This window comes from Nerophis lumbriciformis, linkage group LG28 (assembly GCF_033978685.3).
Source record: "Nerophis lumbriciformis linkage group LG28, RoL_Nlum_v2.1, whole genome shotgun sequence".
Classification (NCBI taxonomy): Eukaryota; Metazoa; Chordata; class Actinopteri; order Syngnathiformes; family Syngnathidae; genus Nerophis; species Nerophis lumbriciformis.
In genome coordinates this window covers 36346956-36359994 of record NC_084575.2, presented here as the reverse complement: position 1 = coordinate 36359994, position 13039 = coordinate 36346956, and the positions used below count along the sequence as shown (strand labels likewise).

General features: G+C 39.9%; 2 protein-coding genes across 2 annotated transcripts in view; both read right to left on the bottom strand.

Moving 5' to 3' along the window:
* The window catches only part of eif5b (eukaryotic translation initiation factor 5B), a 31159-nt gene extending 28635 nt beyond the window's left edge, over positions 1–2524 (bottom strand). The window contains exons 1-3 of the mRNA XM_061924192.1: positions 2188–2524; positions 349–459; positions 224–281 (exon numbers count right to left, since the gene is read on the bottom strand). Of these exons, the coding sequence (XP_061780176.1) occupies positions 224–281; positions 349–459; positions 2188–2222 (204 nt within the window). The 5' untranslated portion in view covers positions 2223–2524. The remainder of the gene's footprint in view (positions 1–223; positions 282–348; positions 460–2187) is intronic.
* Positions 2525–3188: 664 nt separating this feature from the next.
* Positions 3189–11923, bottom strand: lipt1 (lipoyltransferase 1). Its single transcript, XM_061924191.1, has 4 exons — positions 11786–11923; positions 9261–9818; positions 6918–7139; positions 3189–6849 (listed from the first exon to the last, which is right to left on the bottom strand). Exons 2-4 carry the CDS (start codon positions 9778–9780, stop codon positions 6383–6385), a joined length of 1209 nt encoding a protein of 402 aa, XP_061780175.1. The 5' UTR covers positions 9781–9818; positions 11786–11923; the 3' UTR covers positions 3189–6382.
* Positions 11924–13039: the final 1116 nt, after the last annotated feature.

The following is a 13039-nucleotide window of genomic DNA, read 5'->3' as shown; positions in this document are numbered from 1 at the left end:
GCTGATTGGCTGTTACCGCTCTGTTTGTAACCAATCAGATGGTTGTGTGGGTGGGACAATGCTGGGTGCTGTGTAGAGGACTGACAGAGACAGGCAGAAGGAAGCGGAGCAGCTTGTTAAGACTTTAGCTTAGCTTAATATGTTCGTGTGGAAACTCGTTCGGTACACCGCCGAACCGAACCGAACCCCCTGTACCGAAACGGTTCAATACAAATACACGTACCGTTACACCCCTAGTCTCCAGGGACAATTCTTCCAGCTCCTTAAGGATGTCATCCTCACTGCAGCAGTAGATAGATGTGTTAGTCATGAATCAGCAAAGAAAAGACAAAAAAGGAGATCACGTACTCAAAATCCTCCTTTTTCACTCCCTTCTTCTTCTTCTTTCCTTTTGACTCCTTTAAGGCTCCAGCTCCTTCAATTTCTGCCGCCAGAGTATCAATGTCATCATCTTTCGAGCTGATGGAAGAAAATCGATCAGTCAAAAAACATTCCAGCGGACCACAATAAGCCTGTCATTCTGGTCCCTCTGTTCCAACAACATGAGCTGCTGACTCGCCAACCTAGACACAATGTGACTACACGCCAGAGGAATTAACACAACATGACAGCAACGTGATGCTGTGACATTTACTTATTGAACAGTAATAAACCTGCAGATTATCAATGAGTCCACTAGCTAAACCAAACCTTCACTCTAAGCAATGTTGTGTGATGAGACTAAAGTGCAGTGGATGGAACTATGGTGGTCATTTAGCAGGTGTATGATGAGGCTAAAGTAACTATGGTGGTCATTTAGCAGGTGTATGATGAAGATAAAGTAACTATGGTGGTCATTTAGCAGGTGTATGATGAGGCTAACGTGCAGTGGATGAACTATGGTGGTCATTTAGCAGGTGTATGATGAGGATAAAGTAACTATGGTAATCATTTAGCAGGTGTATGATGAAGATAAAGTAACTATGGTGGTCATTTAGCAGGTGTATGATGAGGCTAACGTGCAGTGGATGAACTATGGTGGTCATTTAGCAGGTGTATGATGAGGATAAAGTAACTATGGTGGTCATTTAGCAGGTGTATGATGAGGATAAAGTAACTATGGTGGTCATTTAGCAGGTGTATGATGAGGCTAACGTGCAGTGGATGAACTATGGTGGTCATTTAGCAGGTGTATGATGAGGATAAAGTAACTATGGTAATCATTTAGCAGGTGTATGATGAAGATAAAGTAACTATGGTGGTCATTTAGCAGGTGTATGAGGATGATAAAGTAACTATGGTGGTCATTTAGCAGGTGTATGATGAGGCTAACGTGCAGTGGATGAACTATGGTGGTCATTTAGCAGGTGTATGATGAAGATAAAGTAACTATGGTGGTCATTTAGCAGGTGTATGATGAAGATAAAGTAACTATGGTGGTCATTTAGCAGGTGTATGATGAGGATAAAGTAACTATGGTGGTCATTTAGCAGGTGTATGATGAGGATAAAGTAACTATGGTGGTCATTTAGCAGGTGTATGATGAGGCTAACGTGCAGTGGATGAACTATGGTGGTCATTTAGCAGGTGTATGATGAGGATAAAGTAACTATGGTAATCATTTAGCAGGTGTATGATGAAGATAAAGTAACTATGGTGGTCATTTAGCAGGTGTATGAGGATGATAAAGTAACTATGGTGGTCATTTAGCAGGTGTATGATGAAGATAAAGTAACTATGGTGGTCATTTAGCAGGTGTATGATGAGGATAAAGTAACTATGGTGGTCATTTAGCAGGTGAAAGAGCACACATTCTACGCAGAGTAGGTCAGAGGACTGATAGCGGACATATGGCGGAGAATAGCCGTACCGTATTTGGCTAATACCTTTATAGCCATTGTAAAGTCAACCAGACGAGTAAACAACATTCATGCGTTTGTTTGTTGAAGAGTTTTGTAAAGAGTTGGAAGCTAACTCGTGACTGATGGCAGCTGACGCCGACATAAAGACAACATAAGCCGGTTGGTTAGTTTGCTGACAAACATTAGACGCCAGTCCGCTGACTCGTGGTTAGCTAGATGCTAAGCTAAGTGAGGCAGTAGAAGGACGCAGCTGGCCGCTGGCAGCCAGGCTGTGTGAGTGAAGACAGGGCCAGGGCGTGTGAGTGAGGACAGGCCGCCATGTGACGCCTGCGAGTGCTTTGCTTACCTGTCCTCTCCACATTTCTTCTGTTTCTTCCCCATCCTACAGCTTGGCTTCTCCGCTAGTCCAATATGCCACACGGCGCATATTCCACACAGATCGTCTGTGCTGTGACACGAGCTCACTCTCTTGGTTGCTTTTGCTGCGCGTCAGTCAACAACTGCGACACAGCAAAGAACTTACACGCAACACCAATTGATTGTGTAACTTCACTCATTACCGTTGAATATTTGGTGTTGATAAATGCTACAATAATACACGCATCGTCGTTGTGTCCCCATTTTAGGTTTGCTTCCTGGAAAAAGCACAAAGTGAAGCCTCTTCGTTTCTTCTTTTTGAAAGCTGCTAACGTCCTCATTTACGCATGCGTCACAGCAGGGTTCATGTGATGAAGTCTTTTTCATTTCTTTTTGGAATTGCACAATGTACATACAAACATATATTCTCAATGCACTTAAAACACCGAGGCACTTTCAACATATCTCAACAATTTCAAATTGAGCAAATTATGTCTTTCACAAAATGTGGAAGGAAAGAAAATGAAAGCAAATACAAGTAGAGTAATGAAATAATAATAACAAACAATATGATAAATTACAAACAAGGGCTAACTAAATCACTTTAAAATTCTTCAATAAAGATATCAATTTAAGGGCTTTTGTACTTTGAATCATTTTCCAAGATTGAATTGATCATTTTAAGCCATTAAGCCAATTAGAAAATGAAGTTTTTACTTTCAGAAATCGACATTTATGTGTTAAAAAATGTTGCTTGGAGCATAATAATGTCGACAAACATTTCTATGTTAAATGCCAACTTTGATCTCTTCTATAGTTAATGGGGACCATTTTATGAAGTCTTTGTGAGACAAAATAATAATTGTCACTTTAGATTTCAGGAATTGCCATTCTTTAGTTCCAACAAATAACTGTATACTGATATATATTATGTATTAAGACCAACTTTATGGTTGTAATGATCAGACCGTTTACACAAGCAATGCGTTTATTCCAATCAGCACTCAGTGCAGCACAGGATTCAATGTGTCACAACAACAAGCGTCATTGCGTTACATCCGGTCGGGGACATCCTGTACGCTATATCAAAATAAAGGCTTAACAGACAACGCCACACTTTATAGGTTTATCCGTGTAGCGTAGTAGTACAAATGATAGTTGTACTCTACATAATTCAGTTGTCATTTGAAATGGTTTATTTCCAGAATGTGAATCTTGTAGTAGTTGTGCTTCGTCTACGTCGCGGCCATTCGTTTTTCGTTTGGAATAGAAAAATAGTTTTACATAAAAATCCACTTTTCCCGATTTTTGGTTTGAAAAAACAACAACAACAAAACAGAAACAGATCATTATCCATTATCTGCCATCCGATTTTAATGATGTTCTAAAAATTCGAAAATGGGAATCAAAAGTAATTTGTCTATTTCCGGTTCAAGGTTTGGACATATGCGTAGACTGCACATGCGCAGTGTCTCTTTTTACACCCGAAACAAGTTTTTTGTGACAATCATTTTATTTTATAAACCTTTATTTATAAATTGCGACATTTACAAACAGTTGAGAAATAATAAGTACAAAAACTCACAACCTACCCATCTCAGGGCGGACACTCTGACCACTAGACCTTACTGTAAATAATGATGTTATTTACTTGTCCAGGGTGTACACCGCCTTGAGATAGGCTCCAGCACCCCCCGCCACCCCGAAAGGATGGATGGCTGGAATTATGTTATTTATAGCTCAAAGTAAGTTTGTTTTGATTGATTGAAACTTTTATTAGTAGATTGCACAGTACAGTACATATTCCGTACAATTGACCACTAAATGGTAACACCACAATACGTTTTTCCACTTGTTTAAGTCGGGGTCCACTTAAATTGATTCATGATACAGATATATACTATCATCATAATACAGTCATCACACAAGATAATCATCAGAGTATATACATTGAATTATTTACATTATTTACAATCCGGGATATGGGATATGGAGGGGGGGTTAGGTTTGGTTGGTACCAACACTTGTGTGTGTTTATGTAAGTATACACAGACATATTTATATAAATATATATGTATATAATATACATATTATATATATGTATATATATATATAAATTATATATTACTGTAACTTATTAAAAATAGTAATGTTCATTTATATGTCAAATTGAGTGTTTGTGTGTATATATGTATACTGTATTAATGCATGCGTGTGTGTGTGTGTGTGTATATATATATATATATATATGTCACTGTAAATAGTTGTAAGTTGAGCAATTTGAAAAAGGAAAAATGACACAAAAGTAAAAAAGATGTATTCTCTCAGCACATACTGGAGCTGTCACAGAATGACATCACACCAACACCTTCAGTGACACTTTTCCAGTTTTTATCGGTGATTTTTCTTAAGTTATTTAGAAGTTTGGTACAGTAAAAAATTTTAAACAAGTGTTTGCGAGTGAAATTTTCTGAAATTTGTAGGTATATTCTTGCTATCGTTTACATTTTCAAAATGTATAATATTGGGGTTTTTTAGACAAATGCTTTGACATTTTGTTCATTTTATCTGGAATCAATTTTTGACAGCAGCAAAGTGGTGGTTTGGGTATATTTGAGCTGTAAAAGGGGTATTTCAACAAGTAAACAGTACAGTAGCTACTTGATTTTGATATATGTAATGCTCATTCTAGTAAAATATGAGTGTGTAAATATGCGATGTGTGAATATCAAAATATTACATTTATTGAAAATTTGACAAAAATTAATACACACAATATACTTTCTGGTGCGCGCTCCCGCGAAGGGAATCCATTTTTGGCAGGCAATCACATTTTGGCACAACACCAGTCGATCTTCTTCTGTTGTTGTTGTTGTTGTTGTTGGTCAGGGTCACTCACACAAAAGACACTGTGCATGTGCAATATACGCATACCGTATTTTTCGGAGTATAAGTCGCACCGGCCGAAAATGCATAATAAAGAAGGAAAAAAACATAAATAAGTCGCACAGGAATCTAAGTCGCATTTTTTGGGGAAATGTATTTGATAAAAGCCAACAGCAAGAATAGACATTTGAAAGGCAATTTAAAATAAATGAAGAATAGTGAACAACAGGCTGAATAAGTGTACGTTATATGAGGCATAAATAAGCAACTGGTATGTTAACGTAACATATTATGGTAAGAGTCATTCAAATAACTATAACATATAGAACATGCTATACGTTTACCAAACAATCTGTCACTAAATCCCATGAAATCTTATACGTCTAGTCTCTTACGTGAATGAGATCAATAATATTATTTGATATTTTACGCTAATGTGTTCATCATTTCACACACGAGTCGCTCCTGAGTATAAGTCGCATCCCCGGCCAAACTATGAAAAAAAATGCGACTTATAGTCCAAAAAATACGGTATGTCCAAACTTTGAACCTCCAATAGAGAAAGTACTTTTTCACTCATTTTGATTCCCATTTTCCATTTTTTAAAACATTTAAATTGGATGGAAGATAATGGATTAGGATACGTTTTTTATTATCAAAGTTAAAAACGGGAGAAATGGACTTACGTAAAATAATCTTTCTATTCCAAACGAAAAACGAATGGTTGCGACGTACACAGACTTCTTTGTTTTCAATATCCGTTTATGAAAAGAAAATTGAAATACCAAAACATATATTTTAGAGTGCCACTGACCAACACTATCACTCTCAAAACTTTTTCCACCAAGTGCCGCAAACAGAAAGTGGAAGGATGTGTGTTAGACACGCTAAAAACAGGCATATATATGCACGCACACACACAAATATACATTTATGTACACACCCACACACACACAACATACAATGGCAAACATTCAGGTATGTGCATGAAAGAACTAGGGATTGAAATGAAACTCTTAAAGAGTGATATGAAGGTTTGAGGCCTCCTTCAAATGAGGACTTTGTCAAGACACTTCCCTATATGTTGTGGTCACTCATACCTCAGGCGTATTTCAACTATGTTAACTTTTGTGTCAGAGTGAGACATGTGTGAAGAGAGCTAGAGGAGGCCTACATGGTGACAGCCCTGACTTGTGTCAGAAGTGAGACATGTGTGAAGAGAGCTAGAGGAGGCCTACATGGTGACAGCCCTGACTTGTGTCAGGAGTGAGACATGTGTGATCAGAGCTAGAGGAGGCCTACATGGTGACAGCCCTGACTTGGGACACAGCTAATGTTCCCTTATGTTTGTGTTCACCCATGGCAGCCAAGATGGCGTCACACAGTCTTTGAAGTCTGTTACAGTGTTTGCTGCTCTCACAGCGCCACACCACAGCAAACGACGCAGCGATGCGTTGTGAACAAAACTGCTCTCCCTCCAGCACTCTGCTCACCTTGCTGGTGAGGCCAGGTGGAAGCCAGTCAGTAGGAAGGTCCAAGTGGCACTTGTCAATCACGCCACTCTTCACCTCCACACAAAGATGTGCCGTGCATTCAGCTGATGAAGTGTTATCAGTCATTGTCAGGAGCGTTTGGACACTGAACTTTGGGGTCTTTCCAAATATCCAGTCCCACCCTCGTAGTTCTGCGGCCGCCCTGCTGACACCCGGAAATGCTGACTCATCAGCAGGACTAACAGGATTTTTTGCAGAGCTGACACCAAACTCTGAGGAACAATGCAAAAGAAAACAATCTGAAGGTGGCAAAGTTAGCTTCCAAACAGGCATTCAATACCTGCACTGTACTGATTGGCCAGTGCATCCAGCAGCTCCTCCCACTGCATGCTGGGGTCAAGGTCCAGCAGGTTGGCCACAGGTGAGGGCACACTGGGCGTGGCATTGCTGCGGAGACCCTGGCAGGAAGAGCGGAAGACGGTGGAGAGGGCAGATTGGTCTGCTGAATGCAGGAGTGTGCAGTGGTGGTATGATGACTTCCTGCCAATTCTGGATGCACTTCCTGGCTCAACATAACATTAGATAGAGAACAAAATAAGAATCCCATTCACTCTTGTAGTTATAACTGCCCTCAAACTAGGGCTGGGCGATATATGGACTATACTGGATATATGGAATATACTGTATGTATCGCAGGTTTGTCTCTGTGTGATATAGAAAATGACTATATGGTGATATTGGAGTATACGTTCTCACGCAGTTGCTTTTAGCTGCAGGCATTACACTACAGACTCTTCTCACTCTTTCTTGTCTCTCCTTCTCACAGAGACATAAAACAAGCGCACCTTCTTACAAACGTCACATACTGTCGCGCATGCAACGTCATACCTCGCCCAGCAGAGAGGTAGCAGCATGGGTAAAGTTAGCTGTGATGCTAGCGGTGAGAGTGGTAATACCAGAGAAAGAAGGTGCAAATCTGGTAACAAATGAAGGAAGAAGAATTCATCCATCCATTTTCTACTGCTTGTCCCTTTCGGGGTCGCGGGAATTCCCATGAAAAACAGCGTGGGGTCCATCGTCTAGCGGTGGTTTGGCTTCAAGCGGGAAGATGTTGAACAGACAACTGTAATATGTCAAGTGTGCGGCAAAAGTGTTGCTACAAAAAGTAGCATTACGGCTAATTTGTAGCATCATTTGAAAAGTCGCCCGCTAGAGAATGAAGAGTGCTTGAAACTCTGCATGTCAACACCTCCGGTCAGTGCCACACCCACAAAATGCCCAAGCAACCATTTCCACATCAACACTGTATGAAAAAACTTGTCAACAACAGGAGATAACGTCCGCAGGAACCTACCACATAGTGAAGGACATACACTATTTGATTTCCTATTATGCAGCTCATTTTTATTTGACACTTATTGAAATATCTTGTGTGACATCATGCACTAAAGTGCACTTTATTTGTTTTAAACTATTGTAGTGGCGTTCTGTACAAAAAGTGCACTTTAATTTTTGATATGTCATCTTAGTGACATCATGCACAAAAGTGCACTAATAGTTTCTTTTAAAATGTCTCTGACAATCTTGCACTTTGTTTGTGCCACTGATTAATAACTGTTTAATAAATACACTTTTGCTCAATTGACTTAGTTGTGATTTCCCTCTCTGCATGAAAGTTTAAAAGTAGCATATATTAATGCAGTATGAAGAAGAATGTTTTAATGTAGACACATAGAATCATCATACTGCTGTCATTATATGCATCAAGTGTTCATTCAAGGCTAAGGCTAAATATCCACATATATATGATGTATCATGACATGGACTAAACATATCCACATATATATGGTGTATGGTGACATGGACTAAACATATCCACATATATATGGTGTATGGTGACATGGACTAAACATATGCACATATATATGGTGTATGGTGACATGGACTAAACATATCCACATATATATGATGTATCATGACATGGACTAAACATATCCACATATATATGGTGTATGGTGACATGGACTAAACATATCCACATATATATGGTGTATGGTGACATGGACTAAACATATCCACATATATATGGTGTATGGTGACATGGACTAAACATATCCACATATATATGGTGTATGGTGACATGGACTAAACATATCCACATATATATGGTGTATGGTGACATGGACTAAACATATCCACATATATATGGTGTATGGTGACATGGACTAAACATATCCACATATATATGGTGTATGGTGACATGGACTAAACATATCCACATATATATGGTGTATGGTGACATGGACTAAACATATTCACATATATATGGTGTATGGTGACATGGACTAAACATATCCACATATATATGGTGTATGGTGACATGGACTAAACATATCCACATATATATGGTGTATGGTGACATGGACTAAACATATGCACATATATATGGTGTATGGTGACATGGACTAAACATATCCACATATATATGGTGTATGGTGACATGGACTAAACATATTCACATATATATGGTGTATGGTGACATGGACTAAACATATCCACATATATATGGTGTATGGTGACATGGACTAAACATATCCACATATATATGGTGTATGGTGACATGGACTAAACATATCCACATATTATTAAAAGGCCATATCACCCAGCCCTACCTCAAACCCACCTGAGATCTTGTACTGCCCCTTCAGAAAGATGTCGAACCTTTTGGTGGCTTGGACCTCCAGTCCAGGTCGAAGACACTTCAGAGCGTCCGTGATGACCTTCAGGTTCCTCTGGCGGTTATACGCCTTCTTCGAAGCAAAGAAGGTCAAGTTGAGGTTTCCTAGGTCATGGAAGACCGTGCCTCCACCACTTTGTCTTCGGGCTAAAGTTATTCCTGAATGCCTCATGAGTGACAGGTTGCATTCCTGCCAGGGATTCTGGTGTCGCCCAATGACCACGGCTGGCCTGCTGCGCCACAGCAGTAGGATGTTGCGTTGCTCCAGGTCCACGTTGTCCTCTATCCAGTTCTCCAGGGAAAGGTTCTCGTATATGTCTGTGGACTGGGAGTGCAGGACAAGCCCCTTCCTGCTGTCAGTCAGCAGACTACTACAGGCCCGAGTCACCTGAGTGACTCTTGGACAACTGCAGCCCCCCACAGAGCCTCTGAAGAGAGGCGCTTTCCTTCCAATGTAGGACCACATGGTGGTCAACTCCACATAACGCAAAGTTCAAGAATGATCTGCAATGAAAACACAACTGAGTTGTTGGCAGTGTGAGGGTTCACTCACTTCTGCCTTGGGATTCATGTCTATCCAAGGCACTCTTAACATCTGATTGTGCTAAGCCATACAACAATCTGACAGATTGAAAATATGTGCATATAATATAGTTCTAAAATATGTGCATATAGTATAGTTCTAAAATATGTGCATATAATATAGTTCATATAGGTATAAGCTTCAAATTAAAGTAGGTAGTAACTAGCAACACTGTCAATGTCAATATTCTAAAATCACATTCATCCATTATTACTGTAAAGCAAATATCATAATGGTTGTTTAAAATACACTTTCAAAGTGTTTTGTGTATTCATAAATGATCAAATCCAAACCAAAACTGTTTTTCTATAACACAGACGCCCTTTAACATTTCAGCAGTGATAAACAAAAAGTGACAACTTTGCAACACATGACACTATTGTGTGACGTCAGGGACTTGTCCTTGTTGAATAAACAACAAATGACACTATTGTGTGACGTCAGGGACTTGTCCTTGTTGAATAAACAACACATGACACTATTGTGTGACGTCAGGGACTTGTCCTTGTTGAATAAACCACACATGACACTATTGTGTGACGTCAGGGACTTGTCCTTGTTGAATAAACAACACATGACACTATTGTGTGACGTCAGGACTTGTCCTTGTTGAATAAACAACAAATGACACTATTGTGTGACGTCAGGGACTTGTCCTTGTTGAATAAACAACACATGACACTATTGTGTGACGTCAGGGACTTGTCCTTGTTGAATAAACAACACATGACACTATTGTGTGACGTCAGGGACTTGTCCTTGTTGAATAAACAACACATGACACTATTGTGTGACGTCAGGGACTTGTCCTTGTTGAATAAACAACACATGACACTATTGTGTGACGTCAGGGACTTGTCCTTGTTGAATAAACAACACATGACACTATTGTGTGACGTCAGGGACTTGTCCTTGTTGAATAAACAAGACATGACACTATTGTGTGACGTCAGGGACTTGTTCTTGTTGAATAAACAACACATGACACTATTGTGTGACGTCAGGGACTTGTCCTTGTTGAATAAACAACACATGACACTATTGTGTGACGTCAGGACTTGTCCTTGTTGAATAAACAACACATGACACTATTGTGTGACGTCAGGGACTTGTCCTTGTTGAATAAACAACACATGACACTATTGTGTGACGTCAGGGACTTGTCCTTGTTGAATAAACAACACATGACACTATTGTGTGACGTCAGGGACTTGTCCTTGTTGAATAAACAACACATGACACTATTGTGTGACGTCAGGACTTGTCCTTGTTGAATAAACAACACATGACACTATTGTGTGACGTCAGGACTTGTCCTTGTTGAATAAACAACAAATGACACTATTGTGTGACGTCAGGGACTTGTCCTTGTTGAATAAACAACACATGACACTATTGTGTGACGTCAGGGACTTGTCCTTGTTGAATAAACAACACATGACACTATTGTGTGACGTCAGGGACTTGTCCTTGTTGAATAAACAACACATGACACTATTGTGTGACGTCAGGGACTTGTCCTTGTTGAATAAACAACACATGACACTATTGTGTGACGTCAGGGACTTGTCCTTGTTGAATAAAGTTATGATGTCATTGCACTTTAAGAACAAGCACATTGCCATGCAAAGTCCACGACCCATCCAGCCATTTACTACCGCTTGTCCCGACCCATCAGGAGCATTTTGGGCTTGGGTGTCTTGCTCAGGGTCACCTGGACGTGAAGTTCAGCTCTAGACTCACTTTGTGGAGCTCTGCTACATTTGGATCAAATACGAACAAGGGACAAGCGGTAGAAATGGATGGATGGACGAACACTCATTTGTACAAATGAATTCCCCACAAGCCTCCGCAGGCAACATCTTGTCACATAAATAAAGTTTCTTACGTGTCAGAGGCAAGAAGAGACGCCGCAGAGGATTATTAATGGCTAACTAGTATTATTAATTGCTAATTAGTATTATTTATTGCTAACTAGTATTATGTATTGCTAACTAGTAGAAGGTCGACGCTTCCTTCTTTTCTTTTTCTTCTTCTTCTCTTCTTCTTCTTCTTCTTCTTCTTCTGCATTACTTTGCTGCATTACAGCTTTAGCGCCCCCTTCAGTATGGAGTTTTCTTCTTCTTCTTTGGTTTAATGGCGGTTGGCAAGCAACCTTCTGTTGTGCATTACCGCCACCTTCTGACATGGAGTGTGGACCGAGATGGAACCCTCTTATATATAGTTTTTATTTTATTTAACCCAGTCTTTTTTTTTTAATGTATGTAATGCTTTGTAACCTTGATGTTCTGAGTGCAATCCTAAAATATCTTCCACTACTAACCTAACCTTCTCTTTCGCTAACTTATTTCCCAGTATTTCCCTTTCTCTTGAGTTTGAGACTTTTATTAGTAGGTTGCACAGTGAAGTACATATTCCGTACAATTGACCACTAAATGGTAACACCCCAATACGTTTTTCAACTTGTTTAAGTCGGGGTCCACTTAAATTGATTGATGATACAGATATATACTATCATCATAATACAGTCATCACACAAGATCATCATCAGGGTGTATACATTGAATTATTTACATTATTTACAATTCGGGGTGTGTAGGGTTGGGGGGGTTGTTACTTCACAGAAGTCCGTGGGGGACCCACTACGCCTGTCGCGGGCTGTACCCTCACCATAATATTGCTATTTTTAGTATTGACAACTGGACGGTTTTAATCTATATTGTAATAAATTGTAAATCAGCATCATTACCTTTCCTTATCAAAATATCATTTAAATAACTGGAGAATGGTGTGTGAAAAATCCAAGACTGTGGATGGTGCAAGACTATGTGTAGGAATTCATTGCTGAGTGTTTACCAGAAGTGTTGACTCGAGAGGAGGAACAAGGCATGAAGGCAGTCCGTGGGGCAGGCAGATGATCCAGGGCGAGAGAGCGGCGTCAGAGTCTGTGTCCATGCGAGGGGTCGAGGATCGAGGGTGGCAGTCAGAGAGAGAGAGAGAGAGAGAGAGAGAGAGAGAGAGAGAGAGAGAGAGAGAGAGAGAGAGAGAGAGAGACAGTCAGTCAGTCAGTCAGTCAGTCAAGGATAGGCTTACGGTACAGAAGACTATATTCTGGCGAGGGATGGCAGGTTGTGCAGGCTTA